The 20,222-nt window shown below is 50.6% G+C and overlaps 1 protein-coding gene across 5 annotated transcripts in view; it reads right to left on the bottom strand.

Moving 5' to 3' along the window:
- Positions 1–9,802: 9,802 nt before the first annotated feature.
- The window catches only part of Syne3 (spectrin repeat containing, nuclear envelope family member 3), an 80,655-nt gene continuing 70,235 nt past the window's right edge, over positions 9,803–20,222 (bottom strand). For 3 of the 5 annotated variants that reach the window (XM_006515652.4, XM_006515653.3, XM_006515654.4), the window contains 2 exons: positions 19,452–19,490; positions 11,201–12,241 (listed from right to left, as the gene is read on the bottom strand). In XM_006515652.4, the coding sequence (XP_006515715.3) occupies positions 12,035–12,241; positions 19,452–19,490 (246 nt within the window). In that variant the 3' untranslated portion in view covers positions 11,201–12,034. Of the gene's footprint in view, positions 12,242–19,451; positions 19,491–20,222 lie in introns of all 5 variants that reach the window. The other 2 variants (NM_172500.3, NM_001042699.2) reach the window with 1 other exon arrangement.

Below are 20,222 nucleotides of genomic sequence, written 5' to 3' on the forward strand. Positions count from 1 at the left end.
AGAGCTAGCCTGGAGAACTCAGGTATAGAAATGATAAAGGGGGCCCTGCTGCAGAAATAAGATAGATGGAAAGAACCCAGTCATTGAAGCTGGCCTCCGAGTTCCACGTGCACACTGTGACACACACACAACCATAGTCACACAGGAAACAAAATAAGTCACTATAAGAAACGGTTCTTTTTTTAGGGGAGGGGGGTTTTCGAGACAGGATTTCTCTGTAGCCCTGGCTGTCCTGGAACTCACTTTGTAGACCAGGCTGGCTTTGAACTCAGAAATCCGCCTCAGAAATCTGCCTGCCTCTGCCTCCCAAGTGCTGGGATTAAAGGCGTGCGCCACCAAGAAACGGTTCTTACATTGAGCTCTGCAACCTTGAAGGACTGGGAAACCACCAAACTCACATCCCAGAACTCTACACACCCACAAGGCAGCAACTGGAAGGTCCTGCCTCCCTGTGGTGACTTCTTCCACCAAATCTAGCCTGCTCCTTGGTGTTTTCTGTTTAGAGTCTATAAGCGCATGAGTTTACAGACCCAGAGTTAGAGCAAAGCTCATTAGAAAAAAATTAAGGCCAGACAAAGAGCAGACAACCCCTGCTTTCAAGACAGCTCACAGCTCTTTCCTCCAACACAACCTCAGAGTCCTTAACCCTGTGCCCTGGACCCTGAGGGGTCGGAGACCCCGCCCATGATCCCCTGGCTCTGATCCACCACCCTTACAGTCATGTTCACCAACCTTCAACCTACAGTCATGCTGTTCCCTGGGTAGCTGGTGGGCTGGGGCTTAAGATGGATGAAACATGAACGGTGGTGGGTTTGCTTCACTTCTTGCAGACTGTTGGTCTCACAAGAGGTCACTAGAAGGCAGAGGGCTTCTACGTTGGAGGGCTCCTAAGCCACCTTCAGATCATGACCTTGAGGTAGCCTTTCTGTACCCCAGGCTAGCCTAACACTCATGGTGATGCTCATAGCAAGAGGTGAGATTCCAAGAATGAGCCTTCATGCCTGGTCCTTAGCCATTTCTCTCTTTAGTGGTCTAGACAATAAAACCCTTGACAGCCACAGCAAGAATCAGGCACAGCACCACACACAGTGCCCCGCGGCTGTGGATCCTGCCTTGTCTTCTAATGAAGGCTGGCATGCGTCACCGCGGAGTGCAGGGCTCCATCCCTCCTGTCCTCATTTCCAGGACACATTCAGATCTTAATACATTGTGTCAAAATGAGAGATGCTTTCTGTTTGCCTTTCAGCAAAATTGTGATGGCCAGGAGCTGGTTGATCTGTGAATACTTTCTCTTTGTTTATAGCCCACGGGTCGCTGTACCCCCAATCTCTGCCTTTGGCTGTTCAGAGGCTCGCTCTGCCTGCACGGAGCCCCTGCCAGGGCCTCCTAGTCCTCTCCCATGGTTCAGAGAGATCATTAAATTATCACAATGTCTGGAACACAGCAATGACTCCAGCTTCAGTTTGTGGCTTCTGAAGGACTGACTGACCAAGCACTAAAGCAGGGTCTCCTGGGGATATGCAACCAGAACCCAGTGAGGCTCCCAGGCACAGTGGATAAGTTATGTGCACACATCTGCACATGCCTCTGTGGCTGTGTGTGGGTATGTGCCTATGTGTGGTTTATACACATGATAGTTGCATGTGGTGTGTTCCAGCCTGTAACTGTCTATAATTCTGTGTACGGTGTGAGCTGTGGTATAGACGTGTTGTGTGTATTGCACACGTGATTTGTGTGGTGAGAGGATGTTTATGCCTTCAGGTATGTGTGTAATCATGTGTGTATGTCTGTGGCTATGCTTGTGTAGAGTATATGCAGGTTTGCCTTTGTGAAGAGCATGTGTTTGTATGATGCGGGTTATGACAGCTGTGTGCATACGTCTATGGGGTTTGGTGTGTGTGTGTCTATGTATGACTCTGTGAGCATTCGTGCAGGTGTGAGCAGTGTGAGAATGTGACTGTCTACGGTGTATACATGCATATCTGTCAATGTGCACGTGTGCCTGCTGTGATTTCGTCTCCCTACCCTTATGTGGAACTTCGTCATGAGTTTAGTTGCTAGGCTCCCTGACACCACTTGGTATCCTTGATCTCTTCATGTGACCCACAGGGATGCAGAGCAAGCATTGAGGCAGGCTGACCCTGCCATGTGTCTTGTCTCCTTTCATCATCATCATCACCATCACCATCATCACCATTATCACCATCACCACCATCACCATTACCTTCACCATCACCATCATCAGTCATCACTATCTGCATCATCTTCATCCTTGACATAGAATAGAAGCTCATTAATCTCTTCTTCCTCCTCCTCCTCCTTCCTCTTCCTCTTCTTTCATCCTCCTCCTTCCCCCCTCCTCTTCCTCCCCCCCTCCTCCTCTTCCTCCTCCTCCTTTTTCTCCGTGCTGGAGATTGAAGCCAGGATCTCACCCATAATTAGGCAAGCACTCTGCCGGAGCCACCCCTCCCACCCCCAGCCCTGCAAGCCTGGGAATCCTCTAGGAATGTTCTCGTTCTCAACAGTTACCCACTTCGGAGGGCCCGCAGCAGTTGAACAAAGGAGTTCACCCTGTGCACACCAGCCTGCCTTTACCTCCAGCCTCCCCCATACTCGATCAAGAACAAAGAGGCATGGCGGTAGGGTGGTGGCAATCTTGCCACGTGGTACATAGGCTTCAGGACATCAAGATCAGATGAAAATTAGCCAGGCAGAGAGATGCATGCGTTGCCAAGGAGACCGTCCAGTGAGTTGCCATTCTTGTAGGAAGGGGGTGCATTGGGGGAGGATTGTCCTGCTGCTGGTATTGTTTGGAAGAGGCCATGTGGAAATAGGAGGTGCATGGATACTGGGCACCCAGAGGTGTGACCCGGGGAAGTACTGTGGACTCCCTGCTGAGTGCTCTTTTGTGGTGAAGGAAGGGTAAGGTGAAGCTGTCATTTGTGCTTTGTCAGAATGTTCTGGATATGACAAGGCTTTTCCAGCTCAGGAAAAGGAAGGGGAGGATAGGAAGAGACAGCTGTCAAGAGCCATCAACGCACTGCTATGAGTGACCATGGAGACCAGGAGACCCTGCCATTGGCAACCGTCATGATTCAGCAAGCCCTCTGATAGCAACAACAGGTTCTCCATCAGGAGGGGCCAGCATGGACGTGGGGGGGGGTGTATGGGGCAGGAGGGCTGCTCCTGGAACCTTGGCATCCACTCTACTCCCTTGATAGTTCTGAGAGCCACTTACTTATCCCTGACAAACCCATTTCTCCCTACACCAGTTAGACTGGACTCTGTGGTCTGAAACTAAATCGATTGATTCTAGAATCTTCCCTCAACTACTTCCCCAGGACACGTGGGAGTCCTAGCGTAGTTGCAGGCTTCTGTCAGTCCTAAGCCACGGGGAGTGCCAAAGCAGATGGCAGACAGGATACCCTGCTCAAAACCCACCAAGGCAGGACCAAAGGCATGATGGGACCTGCCTTGAAGTGGCTCCCTGTCTGTGTTTAGTATGTACCTGGCATGTTCAAGTCCCATCTCATTATAGTACTTACAACCACATACCTCCAAGGGCACACAGTCAGGGAGACTGAGAAGTTGCTCAAGGCCAAACGCCTTGTAGCTGCAGTTATTCAAACTCCACGCTCACCAGAGGGATCCAGACCTGCTCAGATTCACCATTCCGAAGAAAGAAAATTAAGAGCAAAAGGGAGCCCATAAAGACTATGTTTAAAAAAATAAATAAAATTTTAATTTCGGAGTGATTTGAGAAAGCCTGCAAAACCAGCACAGAGTTCCCAAGAGCTTCCCCCCACCCCCGCCCCCGCGCCTCCGCTGACTCCTTCCACACCACGGGCATCCGTCAAAACTGAGAGGACGTTAACACCGCACAGCCGCCGTAAGGGAGCTCCAAGCTGGCTTCCTCTAACGGCCTCTCGCTGTTCCAGGATGCAGTCCAGAACACATATTGCACTTTAGACTTCTCTTAAAAAACGTTTTCTTTTTTGTTACCTTGTCTCCGCCTTCCAAAGGAAAGGAGGCTTCAATTATTTGCACATGCCCGAGGCTGAGAAACACACGCACGGGCAACGTGAGCCAGGCTGTGGCTCAGAACAATTTTAAGCAATTTCCCTTTACACTCTTCAGTGGATGAGCCCTCTTGGAGAAACTGCAGCGGAGGCCACAGGCAGACCAGGGCAGAGAGCAAAGGCAGGACCCGCGCCAGACAACTGCAAGCCCTTCTAGCCAAGGAAGCTCCCAGTAAATCAGGGATCTCTCGGGGTGCCCAATCCAGGGCAGCAGTGTACAGAAGGTCACGACGAAGCCAGAGCTGGCAGGGTCCCACAACAGAGGTGGGACAGTGGCTGAGAGCTTTTTCTTTTTCTTTTTTTCCTTTTTTCCCCCCTTCCCTTTTGGTCTGGCCCTGCTCACTCCAGCCCCGCTCACTCAGCCCATAGGTTCTTTTGTTTGTTTGTTTCTCATTAAGGATGGTTGTGAGCCACCATGTGGTTGCTGGGATTTGAACTCATGACTGCCAGAAGAGCAATCAGTGCTCTTAACCGCTGAGTCATCTCACCAGCCCAGCTGGGAGCTTTATATCCTGATCTGCAGGCAACAGTCAGAGAGGAACTTGATTGACATGGGCTTTTGAAACTTCAAAGCCCACCCCCAGTGACACACTTCCCCCAATAGGACCACACCCACTCAACAAGACCACACCTCCTAATCCTTCCCAAACAGCTATAGTAACTGGGGACCAAGAGTTCAATGAGCCTAAGAGGACTAATCTCATTCAAACCGTTATGTGCAGCAAGGCAAAACTATATCTTCTACTAACCTTTTAGGGAGAGTCCCCCATTGATCATTGTATGCATAATCGTGATTCAAAGCAGATGCATCATAGGAAGGGATAATAGGCCATCACAGAAATATCATAGGAAGATACGTCAAAGGGATATCATAGGAAGATGAAATAGGAAAGATGAATATATGACCTCATATGTCAATCAAAATGGAGAGCCATCTAAGTCACGCCCCCTAGGAACCAGCCCTTCCTTCCCTCAGAGCCCAGAAAGGAGGTTGAACAATAACCAGCCTCCTGTCAACCTGAGCATCTCTCTCTCCTCTCTCTCCCTCTCTCTCTCCCCCTCTCCTGCACAATCGCTTTGCATAATGTGATCTTGCTGCTTCTGCAGCTCTGCGTGAGCCTTATTTCCAATCTTTGATTAAGAGGCCAATACACAGCCCTAAGCTCAATCGCCAGTAATAAGCCTAACAACAATGTCAAAATAAGCCAGCCATAATCCTGCTGCCTCCTCCCCTTGTGCCCTCCCCAGCTAACTCCTGACTCAGAAAAAGGACTCGAAACCACACAGCATCTCATAGACCAAAATAGAGCTTTTTATTTCCAAACATAGAGCAGATACATTTTTTTAAAAAACCATGAAGTAACAATGATAACACAGAATCGTCTTTCAGAAGACCGCTGCCGCGCAACTTCACAACAGCACTGAGCAGGGACCCCAGGACTCACTTGGCCCTTCCCACAGAGCTGAGAGATGCTGAGGCCTTCAGTCAGCTCTGGACTTGATATGAACCAAGATAACACCACACATGTTCCAAGACAGTCCTTTGGCTCCAAATTTGCCTGCCTTCCCAGAAAGCTGAACTTATCAAAAATTCATGTTTTATAATCACAGAGACTGTGACAAGGGGAGGTGGCCTCTCTGTACTGTTTACACAAAGGAAGACTTAAAACATTGAATTGGATTGCTCTAGCTACCAGAGCACACTTATGCAACACAAGGCACATGCACACATGCACATGCACACACATGCATGCACACATACATACATACACACATGCATGCACACACATGCATGCACACATATATACATACACACATGCACACACACATGCGTTCCCTGTCCCCCTCTTCATCCCAGGAGCTCCAAAAACTTGCCCAGCTCCTGATCTTTGCTCTCCTGGAAGAATGTGACCCACGTAGAGTGATCCTGAATTTGCCTCTGACATTGGTGGCCTGTGTGTTTCCAGCCCCTGCTCCTGGCAGTCTGTCCTGGTACTCCCAGCCCCCATTGGCAATGGAAGTCAGAGAGCTTGCTGCAGAGTAGATACAGGGAAGAAAGCCTGCAGCCCCTGCTCAGAAATGCCATCTTCCAACAGGCTAACCAGATGCTGGAGTAACAGTGGCCTGAGGTCCGTAAGGGAGAGCAAAGCCACAGAGGATAAAAGCGAGTTCTACACAGTGGCAGAAAGCCACCAGCTTGTGGCCAGTCAGCCCTGGGTTCAGCACCTAAACCTAGCTCTTAACTCTACAGCCCAGGGTCTCCAGAGCTGGGCCGTATCTCAGGCCCTTCCTTACTGGTCTCCTCTGCTCTCTTCCCTCAAAACTAGACAAGAGTCTACAGGCTCTGTCCCACATCCACACACTATCACCAGGAGTCCACGTGGCACCTGGCTGTTGAGCTAGCAATGACCATTCCACAAAGGAAGCCTGGGATCTCTTGGGAAGCCGACTCCCTCTACCATCACTGTCTCCTGTGTTCAGGGATGCCTGGGTATCATCCTGTGAGCATCTATAATATTACCATGGGAACCAAAAGGCAAGCAGGTGCCTGGGGAACACTGAGTCTTGTGGGCTGTCCTGTAAGGCTTGTGCTAGGAGACTCCATGCTTGATTCTTCTGCTGTTTTTTTGAAAAAAAAAAAAAAAAAAAAAAAAACCTCCCTTGCTCTTCTTTGATAAACGGAAGGCCTTCCTCTCATTCTTTGGGGCTGAGGAAGAAATGTCAGCTGATTGGAAGTCCTTTGGTTGCAACCTTGTACTGGAGAGGCTCCAAGCTCTGTCTATTAGGTGATGGTGGGTCTCAGTGACCTGCTAGAAGGTCAGAGGCTGGTCTGAAAAAGCTATGGCTCTCTTTCCCTTCCCAGGATTTGCTCCCAGGAGCTCCTTGTGGCTAGGAGTGGCTGGAAGTTATTGTGAACTTCCCAGAAGATCTGAACACAAAACAGGGTGGTAAGCTCAGCCTAGGCTCTGCAGGACAGGGGAGCGCTGCCTCTGTACTCCTAGGTTGGGTGTTCCACAAGCACACTGAAGGGCTCGGGAACTCCTTCCTGTCAGCTAACAGGGGCTGGCAGGTAGCACAAGGACTTCAAAGGGCCCCTATGTTCTAAAGGAGTATGAGACCCAGATGTGGGGCTCTGGGTGAACCTGGGATTCTTGTTCCAATAGTGGCTGATAACCTGGGTACCAGCCTAATCTCATCCACCTTTGTTCCTTCCTAAGAAAAACTGAATTTTACCTGAATGCCCTAAAGTTAACATGTGGGGTTGGCAGAAGATGCAGACAAGAATTTAGTCTTACGTGGGGGGCTAGGATTAGGTATTAGAATGACAAGCAGGTACTTTCCCCACAGGACAAACTAGTAGTAAACACTTTAAGTACTTTGAGGACTAGAAAGTCCATTCAGGCTGGGGAGAGAGGGTGGCTCAATGGTCTGCCATGGGCACATTAAAGGAGGAAACGGCCCACATCTCTCCTCCATGCTGACCTGGCCAGAATACAGGCTAGGGTGAGGGGAACAGAGGACCTGCCACTGTAGGCTGAGCTTAGACGTCCACAGCCATAGACAGCCGTGGGCTCCTCCCTGGAAGGCCTCCGTGCTCAGGCACAGCCCAGCCCAAGGATCTACCTTGAGGCTTGTAGAGGGCCAGTCAGTGGGCTGCCCCTTGTGCTATGCCCAGGTCCTGACCTTCTCCTACCCCTGACCTTCTTCTGCCCCTCATCTGGCCTCCTCTGTAGCTCTCCTTGCCCCTCGCAGACACAGCCATATTTAATTAGCAGAGGCTGTGAGGTTCCCTCCCACCTATCCCCAGCTCCCCTTCTGTCTCCGCCGTGGTCTTTGAGCTCTGGGTAGGTTGAGCAGCACCTGTGGGAGTGCAGATGAGCCAAGTCGTGGGCCAGGGCCCTAGTCTGTGCTCAGCATCTTAGAACAGACACCTTCTAGTCTAGGAGATCTGGAGGGCGGGGCCTACACTTTGTTTACCCAACATGTATGGCCCCAAGAAGAAACTTTAAGGGTTTGTTATATGGGTTAGAATGAAGAGGGGACAGGGACACTTCCTCTGTCTGTCTGTCTATCTATCTATTGTCTATCTCTATCATGTCTGTCCATCTATTATCTATCATCTATTGTCTATTTTCCCTTCTCTCTATCTTCTCTCTCTCCCCCTCCCTCCCTCTTTCCTTTTTCTCTCTCATCTACCCCCTCTTCTTCCTATCTCCCTTTCTTGCTGTCCCCTTTCTTAAACAGTGATAAACATAGACCCCCTTACACACTGAGTGTGCATTTGTGGCCCTCAGCCACTGTGGTCTCTGTCTCTGCTCTCCTCTGCTCCCATTTCCTATCTGATTACCTGAGCCTGATCAGCTTAAGCACCGATTCTCAAGCTCTCTGTTGATCTGCTCAGACCTGGCTCCACTCTGCATAAAGAACAAAGGTACCCTCAGCCTCTCTTGCTCTCAGGCAGCCTGAGCATCCTCACAAGGTGGCCCACACCCTTGGCACCCATTCTCCCAGCAGTAGCTCACTAAGACCCTGTCAATCTCTTTGTCCAGGCTGCAGAACGACCCCAGTTTCCTTCCTCTAAAGCCTCTTAGGACCCTGGTCCCACAGGGAAGTGAGGCCAATGACGGAGGACTCCACAGTGGGGCTGAGCTCCAGGGTATACGGCAAGTCCCGCCTCTCGGAGCAGTGTGAGGATGGTGATGATGGGCTATCGCCTACAGGGATGTGGCTGATGAGGGGATTCCTCAAAGAGGAATCAATGAAATGCCAGCTTTTCAGTGCCAGCTCCCCGAGGACACCATCGCCTGTGTCTAGGGGCAGCCCCTCTGCCCTTTTTGCCAGTACCTCTAGGTCTTCATGGCTCCCCTGCAGTCAGGACCACTAACTCCACTCATTCTGTCCGGGTTATAGACACATCTCTGCCCCTAAAAGCACCATTCTGATCCCAGAGGAAGGATGGGGCAGGAAAGGGCAGGAGGAAGCATGCAGACCAGGGGGTCAATGGCACTGATACTGTCAAGGGCTTCTCACACATCCACTCTCACAGGCTAACCTGTGAGGGTTACATGTGAGCACTGTCTGCAGGACAAAGGAACAGGAACACACACACACACATGCACTCACACATGAATGTGCACACATACAGATGCATACATGCAAACACACATGTACACACACACATACATTAACACATGCACTCACACATGAATGTGCACACATACAGATGCATACATGCAAACACGTGCACACACACACATTAACACATGCACTCACACATGCACATACACACATACACACACACATGCACTCACTGAAATGTACACACATACACACACATGCATACACACATGCACTCATACTCAAATGTACACACATATACACACATGCACTCACACATGCACAAACACACACATGCATATGCACGCATGTACATATATACACAAATATGCATACACACATGCACACAGAGGCACACACACACATGCACTCACACACACATATATCCACACGCACATACAAACACACATACATATGTATCCGTGCATGTACACACACACACATGCACATACAAACACACACACACACACTCTCTATACAAATAGTCCTGATACATCTCTCCAGGGACACCTTCCAACTCTCTTTGATAACTGGCTAGGACACATCCCAGTAGCAGGTGTCTGCCCCCATTTTAAGCAAAAGAAGCTACATCTGAAAAGCGCCCAGAAGTGGCTAGCACGTCATATTGCAGCTATATTCATATGAAAGTAATAAAAATATCAGTCCCCTCTGTTAAAAAAAATGTTACACAACAAGCAATCCACAGTGTCATTGTCGTTAAAAACACAGCCAGGCTCCCACCCTGCCCCACCCCCACCCAGGTATTGAAGTTTGACCCTCCCCAGTATTTATCAGGAGACACGCCCACATTCGTAGCAAACAGCTCTCCCCCAATCCCTCTTCAATTCAGGTCATGGAACTCAGGACTCACACCTGTTAGGCAAGTGCTCCAAAGTCGAGCCCTGTTCATTTTTCCTGGGAAGGAAAATGTGGGGAGGTTTGCTCTAATAAACCTGGTATCAGTCCATTTCTGGCTGTATAGGTTCTTGCTGTGTGGCTATGGGTGAGTTACTTCCCCTCTCTGGGCCTCAGGTTTTTTACTTTTGAAATGGAAAAGTGGTTACAGAAGTATTGATGGCCCTTGCCACAGTTCTGATGGAGTGGTGGACCAGTGGTCTTTCTTGGCCAGTGAGCATCAGGGCTCTGCTATCTGGGTCTGAGATCAGGGCTCGGCTACCTGGGTCTAAGTGAGGTCAGGGTTCACCAGTCCCTGATTTCCCAGCAAAGTGGCCAGGTGCAGAGAGGGCTTTGTGACTGGGGTTACAGACAAAGTCAGGGTCACGAGCCCCAAGACACTGCTTTCCTGTTTGCTGATGTCCAACCTTTTCTGGGTACCATGCTAAGATGAAAGCTGCCTCTGATACAGCCTGATGCCAGCTTGCATGTGCATCAGTGCGGTGACCTGGGAGTCCAGTCCCTCTTAGGGCTACAGTATTTGCTGTATTTAAAGTGCCTCTCTGGGTCTGTGACACTGATGATGGTGAGCTGGTGATCAGGCCTGCGAGCACACACACTCCAAAGGAGTGTGTAATCCCATCTGGAAAAAGGGAGTGTTAAGTATTTTCTAAAGGTTAAAAAAAAAAGTGTCGGTTTAGGGTGAACCCGATCCAGTTTTAAAGCACTTAGGAATCATCCCAGAATTCCCTGGTTATGTGTCCAGCCTTGGGCATAACCTGGAATCACCCAGATGCCTCCCACCTGTGCCTGGAGCTGCCTTTGCCTGCTCCTGCCTGGGGTCAGACTGTGAGCCGTAGGCCCATGGGGGAATGTGGGACCTGCCCAGCCTTGTAGACCCACCAGCCTGCACAGTCCCTTCTTGGAAGGGAAGAGAGGCCCCTTCAGATGGCCTGAGTTTCTCCTCTCTGCTTAGGGTGGACCTCCTGGCCTGGTGGGCAAGCATTTCCACTCTGCTCTCAGCTCATGCCCTAGGCTGCAGACAGCTCAACAGCTGTGTACAGTGGCACGGGCCTCCCAGGACTGACACAGGCCACTTCACCCTTATGCATGAGAATAAAAAGTCAAGTTCATCTTTTTCTTTCTCCTGGAGAAAACATGCAAATAAAACCCAGCCACTTCTGAAGACGTGGGATCGCAGTCACGGTCATGGTCACGGTCACGGTCACAGTCATAGTCATGGGCATTCCTCCATGGTCTGTGTTATCAGTGGCTGCTGTGCAGGGTTGGGTGCTCCGTACCATCATTTTGTGGTGCTCCATTGGGCTCCATCTTTACAGCTCTTCTTGTTGCTCTCTTGGCATCCCTCTGGCACGCATCTTGTCTCACTGCTCTGGCTAAGCCAGTGGCCCACCATCACGGCTTCTCTTTATCTAGCCCACGGCCCAAGTCTGTGTGACTTTAAAACTAGCCAAATACTCAAGTCCCAGGACTCCAATTCTGTGTGGCTATGGTAACCACTCAGAGGCTTCTTCAGCAACATCTGGATTTCTGGTTAACAGGCTGTCATCAAAGTAACGGGTGATTTTTTTTTTTCCCTCTCCCCCAGGGATTCCAGGAGGCTAAGGCACAAGTGCCACAAATCCCACTAGAGAAACCCACTGTTTTGGGCTTCCATAGGCACAAAGAGACATTGTATCTGAAGTTATCTACACTGAGCATGTACAGACATGGCATATAAAAATTCTGTACATATTCCCTAACCACACACAGTACACATTTTAGTATAAATAGACAGAAGCAGCATCGTAGAAAAAGGCAAGTTTGTTCTGGAAACAGAGGCAGCATTTGGTCTAAGGCTGCTCTGGGTGTGAGATCGGCTACTGGGCCCCCAGCAGCCAGCCTCTGAGGGACTGCAGAAGGTCACCTGTGCGCCCAGTGGGCTAGGTGGGCGGGGGGCCATTGTACCGAAGCATGAGCGCAAAGGAGCGGGCGAAGTTGTTGGCCAGGGCGCAGCTGCGCTCCTCCTCGCCGGCCGGCAGCAGGAACAGCAGCAGCAGAAAGAGCAGGAGCAACAGCTGCAATGGCAGTGCCACACGGCATGCTTTCTGTAGGAGAGAGCAGGGACTCCACCGCTTCTGCCTCCGACTCTGTGAACCAATACGAGATACACATGAGTACATGAGTGGCTAGGAGCCTCGGGGATTGGGGCTGGAGGACATGCTGGATCAACCACGTGACTGCGGCGGCGCACTATGAAGAAGGGTGTGATGGGTAGTCTGGGGTGTCAATCTAGAGCCACAAACCCCTGAGCATGCCTAGGAGGGAGTTCTAGATTGTGTTGAGGTGGCTGGATCCAGCCTAACAGCGGGTGGCACCATCTCATGGGCTTCCCGCTGAATAAAAGGGATAACATGATTAACCGAGCACCAGCATCCATCTTTCTCTGCCTTGGGACTGTGGGCACAGTGTGACCAGCCACCATCCCCAAGATGGATGGTACCCTCGAACCTGCCTTTGGGTTCCTTTGTCGGGCATTTATTGCAACAGTGAGACATATCGACTAGGATGTGTAGCTGAGCTTAGCCAGCCACAAAGTTCTCCGCAGACTCCTGCAACCATCCAAGGGTTTGGAAGGGGTATAACAACAGAACAGATTTGGCCAGGGATGACAGAAATCCTTGCCTGGTGGACCCTCAAATGACAACAGCTTGTCTTGGAAAGCAAAATGTACTCAGTGGAAACCACACCTCAGGCTTCAACTGTTAATCTCTTCCTGGGCTAGGTAGGCCCATGTGGTCCAATGCCCTTGGGCAGTAGGACCGCACAGCTCCTCATCAGCTGCACAATCACAAAGGTTGGTGGGTGGACCCATGTTGGATTGCTGAGGCCCAGGGGCCCTTGTGGTTGTCGTTAACCATGGAGGAGCACCATGTAGAGGGGCGGAGAAACTTGGATTTGTGTTGATGGAGGTTAAGCTTGTATGTGACCTCAGACTGCTGACTCTCCCATAGCCTTAGTTTCTTCCTCTGTAAAATGGGCAGAGGACAACCAGCCTTCCAGAGCAGTTGAAAGCATTCAGGAAGCCCATGAGAAGCTGAGCATGAGGCCTTGGGTAGAGTATGTGCACACTGGAGAAGAGGAGCCTAGATTTTCTGGGTGGACTATTGGGGTAGTGACCATGTTCACAGACAGGGGGCAGTGTCTCTATGGTCACCTCCTGGGTACTGAGCGATAGGCAGATGGCCAGAGCAGAGAATGACTTTCTGTTATTCAGCAAGGAAAGGATGGGAGCCTCGAGTCTGGTGGAGCCCTTCTCTCTTGGATGGCTTTGTGTGGGGCATAGGTATCACACTCTGCAGAGAGAGAGAGGCACTTGGAACTGACATGAGCTAGGACTGCCAATTTCCTTGTTGGCCCCTAAAAAGAATGTGTTAGGTGTGTGAGTGTATGGGTGTGCACGTGCATGCACACACACTCAGTTCCAGGCTCCCTGGCTGGTATGAGTTTCTGAGAAGTCGGGTGGAGTCAGGGAGAGGAAGGCTTGGCGATGGGAGGGCTGGGATGAAAAGGAAGTAGGCCGTCTAGATAAACAAGTTCAAAAGCAGCACTTAGGGTTCTGTAGGTAGACGGCAGATAGCATCAAGTGGGGTTGGAGGTCAGTCGGGGTCAGAGATAGCATCTCCGAGCAAAGCCGGGCTATGTATTTAGCTGGGACCAGGGAAGAGACAGGTTTGATCTGATTGCTGAGCTGTGTACAGGTGACGCCCAGGGAGGTCAATGACACCGCCTGCCCCAGCTCCAAATAGCCTTGCTGTCCATGGGACAGAGGAAGAGAGGCTGTCCAGAGCGTTTAGGGCCAGGCACATGAGCGTCCACTGCACCTGGCAGTCGGAGGTTTTTCTTTGTTGGTTTTGTTTGTTTTCGTTATTTAAATCTCCGCTAGGGAGCTATCCTCTACCACGAGAAGCCAGCCAATGCCTCCTAGGTCTGATACCACAATATCCCAACCCAAGTACCTGTCCAAAGGCAGCCGTTCTCTTTCTACCAAGAAAGAAAGCAGTCGCCACCAAGGCCAGAGTAAACTCGACCGAAAAGCTTCCACAGAGGAGCTGGGGATGGCACCGCTCAGCAGGTAGAGTGCTTGTCCAGCACGCATGAAGCCCTGGGTTTGATCGCCCACACTGGGGAAACTGGCTATGATGGGGTCCACCTGTCACACTGCACTCAGGAGGGAGAGGCAGGCTTAGAAACCTGGTTCATCCTCACAAACATAGCCTCGGCTATGGGAGACTCTGTGGGAGGGGGGGGGGGGAATGGAGTGAGAGAGAGGAAGTGAAGGAGAAAAAAGATGCATAAGGAGAGGCTGTGTCTTCAGTGGGGAAGAGGGAACAAGGACAGCGACCTTACAGAGAGAGGGTTAGATCACTCCACATCTGGTTGAAGGGAATGGGGAAAAGCTATTTCTTTCCTTTTTAAAGATTTATTTATTTATTTATTATAAGTATGCTGTAGCTGTCTTCAGACACAGCAGAAGAGGGAATCAGATCTCATTACAGATGGTTGTGAGCCACCATGTGGTTGCTGGGATTTGAACTCAGGACCTCTGGAAGAGCAGTCAGTGCTCCTAACCACTGAGCCATCTCTCCAGCCCCCCAAAAGCTATTTCTTGATAATTCGAACCAAAAGCAGAGACTCCCCCAGCTAGGTGGGCTAAATGTGTAGCCCAAAGAAAGCCAGAATGAAATCCAATCAGAAGCAGAGATTTCAACTTCCAAGATTCTCAGGTGAAGGTCACCTGAGTTGGTGGGGGAAGCGATTGTGAGTACTCCCTGAGTAGGGGGGTGGGGTGGGGATCGTGAATACTCCCTAAGTGTAAAGGGTGGGGGGGAATCATGAGTACTCCCTGAGTGGAGGTGAAGGGTAATCGTGAGTACTCCCTGAGTGGAGGTGGGGTGGGGGGGTGATTGTGAGTACTTCCTGGGAAAGCTAGACTAGGACAAAAATCTAAATTCCAGTAAGGTGAAAATAGAGGGAAAAAAAAACCTTAGAAATACAATCACACAAAAACCTAATGCCATTCCTAGGTAGGTCTGTATACCAAGAGCCCCACTGTGCGCTGCCCAGTGTACCAAGAGCCCCACTGTGTGGTGTACCCAGGAAGCACCTGTGCCTGGCCCCTGCAAACCACCCTGATTTGCCCTGGAAAACAGCAGCACCAGTCAGACCTGGCATCAAGCGAAAAGACCGTCTTCAGGGAGGGCGGCACCCCACTCCGGGCCACAGAAAGGCCTGAGGTGCGTCCCAGCCCCGTCCCAGCTGCCATCCAAAAAAAAAAAAAAAAAAAGAACTACCATTTACGTGTCGTGTCTGAGGGCTGCAGGCAAGCATCTGCTGGCACCAAGCTGGCTAACGCGTTGGCAGTGCAAATTTAATAAATCTTAATTATTCTGTTTATGCAAACAAACAGACCAGAGCTGCTGACGTAGCTGGAGCGTTAGATGACTGGAGGGCTGGCCGGAGTAAGGGAGTGTGGAGAAGCAACCACACATAAATCATCAGCCCAACAGTGGGCGTCTTTCTTCCCCGTGGATGGAAAAGAATATACAGAATGTTTTCAAGTTGGTGAGATTACAGCCTCTGCAGAAGCCACTGCTGTTCTACCTGGCTGGCCTCTGTATATGCGTGGGTACGTGCATGTGTGTGTATGTGGGTGCATGTATGTGTGCACAAGTTTGTGTGTGCATGTCTGTACAAGTATGCATGTGCATAAGTGTGTTAATGCATGTGTGTATATGTGTGTGCATGCATGTGTGCATAAATAAGCATGTGCGTAATTGTGTGTGTGCACATGTGTATGTGCATGCATGTGTGTATATGTGTACACAAGTATTCGTAACATAAGTGTGTGCATATGTGTACACATGTGTTTGGAGTTTTGTCACACTTGTATATACCTAACCACATAAATAACAATAGGCAGACTATGAATTTCGGCTTTGAATGTCCCACAGAGACTCGTCAGTTAAAGGAATGATCTCCTCGCTAGCTACTTGGAGGAGTAGAATCCTTAAGAAGTGGGGCTGCACATGGTTCACCTATAAAGAACGCTGTCTGCTCTTACAGAGGACCTAGGTTTGATTTCCTGTACCCACACAGCAGCTCACAACTGTAACTCCAGTTCCAGGGAGTCGGGTGCCCTCTTGTGGTCTCTACAGGTACTGCATGCATGTGGTGCACAGACTTACTGCAGGTGAAACACAAAAGTAAACAATAAGGATAAAAGAGGTGGGGGCCCTTCCCTCTTGGTAAGCTGATTTCCTCAAGCATTCTGTAACAGTAACTGAAAGCTGACTAACACAAGACCTCTGTCACTGCTCTTTCTGCTCTTGGAAGAAGTAGGGAGCGTGACTACAGACATGCGAGGCCCTCATATACACTCATATACAGGACAATTGAGAGCCGACAATGTGCCAGTTAACAAGAAGGAAACTCTTCCTGGATTTAGTTCCGTGGACTTCCTTCATGGGAAGATCATGGTTGAGTCATTTGCCAAATGTCACACACACACCAGTGACGGAGCCCGGACTTGAAGTCAGAGCATAATAAACATCAGTTCTCAAAGTGTGGTCCCTGAACTGGAAGTGTGAGCAATACGTGGGGATGTTGGAAACACAGATTCATGAACTATCCAGAGCAGTGGATCAGGACCTCAGAGGGGTTGGACGCAGCCGTCTGGGCTCACAAGCCACCCCTTAGGTCGTCTCTGAGTCCCGAGCTGCCGTGAATGGCTTCCTTCGTTACAGGAGGCTGAGGCTCACTGGCTTAGAAGGAAACCAGCACAGAAGCCAGACTGTTATAAGCCTATGTGTTTGAATCAGGGTGGACACACAGAAAGAACCTTCTGGTTTGTCTACTCAGCAGAACAATGGCTATCATCTCCTGGCTGTAGCTCAACAGGACTAATTGTTGAACCTTGGGGCTATGAACCCTCGTGGCTGCTGCTCTTCAGAGCCTCCTGACCCAGAGACTGTCAACCCCAGTTCCACATAGATGTCCCTGGCACTGTGCACGCAGCCAGGTGCTCAGGCGCTAGGATGGCATACATCACTCTCTTGTTGGTTGGTGGGATTTGAGCACTTTAAACAGCATTCCGCACAGAATCAGCAATGACTCCGTATTGACAAAATAAATGAAATGACTGAAAGGAGAGGCGGTTAGAAGGCACCATGGCTAGACCAGGGATCCAGATGTAACTAACACTTAGAATCTTTCTGACAGGGGTACGTGTGTCATGTCACAGCTAGGAATGTGGTCCAACACAAAACTATAAACAAACAAAATACTGTGAGGGTTTTTTTTGAAGAAGAAGAGGAAGAGGAGGAGGAGGAAGAGGAGGAGGAGGAGGAGGAGGAAGAGAAGAGGAAGGAGAAGGAGGAGAGGAGGAAGGAGGAGGAGGAAGGAGGAGGAGGAAGAAGAAGGAGGAGGAGGAGGAGGAAGGAGGAGGAGGAAGAAGAAGAAGGAGGAGGAGGCCACAGCGGCAACAGCTCTTTGTAACTTTGTAGAACATAATGTTACGTCTCAGTGACTAAAGGTTGGCTGCCCCTGATCAACTCTGGCCTAGGGTGCATGGATGTGGACTCTCAATCATGGAGGGGCTTAAAGTGCAGCAACCACAGGCAGATTGAACACTGATCTTGGGACTTCCATTTCCTCCAGGGGCCACCAGGCCAGGCAGTAGGGATCACATGCCCTTTCCTGACACCTTTGCACTCCACAAAGTTCACATCATTCTGAACTACGGCGAAACACACCTCCCTCAGCACCTCCTGGCTTCACAAAAGCCTTCAAATTAATCCACAGAGTAAATGAAGCCAGTGTGGGCTTCCATTTCACACATCACGAAAGACATGGGAAGACCTAAGGCAGGGTCATCTGTCCAAGGCCACAAAGCTGAAAGGCCCAGGGCTCAGCCTTGGTCTCCCAAAGCTGCCAGAGGCCAGGATTGAACCCAGGGTGTCCACACCAGGGATGCTGACTCTGGGGCACGAGGGATCTGAAGTGACGCCGGGTCCTTTGAACCAGACTGTGCTGTGGACTCACGTTATTAGGGTCAACGTTTGGCAAGAAAACAGTGGTAACACTGGGGACAGCAAGGGACAGGATTGGGGAGACCCTCCGAGCCCCAGGGAGGCCTCCAAGGCACCCTGTGAGACAGCAAAGCATTAGGTGCTGAGGCTGATGCCAGTTAGCAGTCACATGCTGCTGGGCACATCTTGTCTCCATGATGTTCCCTCCACGGGCTTAGAGCTGGGTTAAGGAAGCTATTCCTTGTGAGTGGCAGAGTGCATGGAGATGCCCAGCCACGACTGTCCTGGCTTGAGTTGCAGATGTCCCCACAGAATCGTGGTTTGGACAGCTCGACCCCTAGGTGGCTGTCCCTATTAGGGGAGGTTACAGAGACTATGAGAGTTGGAGCCTAGCTGGCTGAAGCTTATGCCCAGGTCTCAGTACTCAATTTCCCCCTCTCCCCCTTCCTCCCCACCCCTTCTCTCTCTTTCCCTCCCCTTCTCCCAGCCTCTCCCTCTCCCTTCATTGCTAGTTGGTCAGGAAGTGAGCGGGCAGCCATCCTCTGCCACAGGCAGAGCAACGACTTACTGCCCAAGCCCATGCATGAGTCTAAGGATCATGGGTGCATTCTCTAAAACCCGGAGCACCTTAAACAGCACTGCAAAAAGAACTGAGGCCACTGAGCACCAGTCCTGACACCCAGATCCTAGGCTGTGTCATCTGGTGTGACACCTGGTGTCACCTTAGGGGTGCCACCTAGAGGGCAGGAACTGGCACTGTTCTCGCTTTCGCCGTGACCAGTACGGGAAGAGCCAAAGTGTTTCAGTGGACAGCAGTGGGCACAGCCTGTCTGGCAGAGCAAAGGACTCCACCACCCTTTCTAATGAGTCCCCTGGGGCCAAAAAGGCCACAAGATCTATTTGCCTGGGATAGTCCAGGCTCCTGGGCCAGTCCTGGTTTACATCTGCTGTCACAGGTATAATCAGTGCAGCATTCAGTCTCTCTCCAGAGTGTCCCGAGGCCTGGATGACAAATCCAGGGTCCTTCTCAGTCTCACGTCAAGGCTAAGTCATCTACACACACTTCAATCCCTCCCTGAGCCTGGGGCTTCCTGAGAACACACACCTCGGGGGCCCAGCCCATTACAGACCAAAGCTGATTCTCCATCTGTGATCTCCAGCTCTCCGGGAACATTCTAGAAAACCCAGACACCCTGCGCCAGAGTCACAGGCTCCAAGCCTTGCACATTCTCTGCCCTCTAGCTGTGTGGAACAGATGGCAGACACGTACCTTCTGGAATGCAGTCAGCTCCCCCGGAGAACTCTCGGTCTGTTATTTTAGGGAAAGGAGAAGAAATGGGGTTTAAAAAAAAAAAAAGTCAGCTAGGCGCGTAAAACTTAAACCCCAGCAGAACCCCCGTAACAGAATATTCATTCTGTCAGGGGAGTATTTTGTTCAAACTGCTGGTCATCTGGACAGCCTGCACCAGCAGGGGATCCCATTTAATGAGCTTTTTAACACACTTCAGGTCCAGGTGGCACTGTCTGGATGGCCTTGGCCAGGGCTCGGAATGTGGTCGATATGGCCTGGGCTGAGCTGACACCTAGTGGCCAACCTGGCAATTGCAGAGCCAAAAAAGCCTGGCTTGCCTCAAGCTGTGGCTGAAAAGTGGGGTCCAGGGAGCCACCCTACCCGCTCCTTCCTGGACCCAGGACACTTAACTTCTTTGTCTCGCTTTGGTCACCAGACCCTCTCCTACACGGGCAAGTTAGGAGGTCATGGTCTTTAACAAAGGCTATCATTATCTTAACCAATGGTTTTCGTAGGGACAGGAGGTCCAGGAGATAAAAGGGCTAGCCAGGAAGAGAGGAGCCGAGGCTCAGGATTCAGCTCCATATGGCATCCCCATGGCAACACCACGCCCCAGTGAAGGGCTATGTGGCCCTTCTAGCCTTGGGGTTAGGAGTGGGACTCAGCTATTCCCCCTGGAGTCTGGGATGCAGCTATTCCAGCAGAAGGTGGTTCTAGGATCAAATGGGAAATGATGTAAAACTATAACAC

The sequence above is a fragment of the Mus musculus genome, chromosome 12 (assembly GCF_000001635.26).
Source record: "Mus musculus strain C57BL/6J chromosome 12, GRCm38.p6 C57BL/6J".
Taxonomy (NCBI): Eukaryota; Metazoa; Chordata; class Mammalia; order Rodentia; family Muridae; genus Mus; species Mus musculus.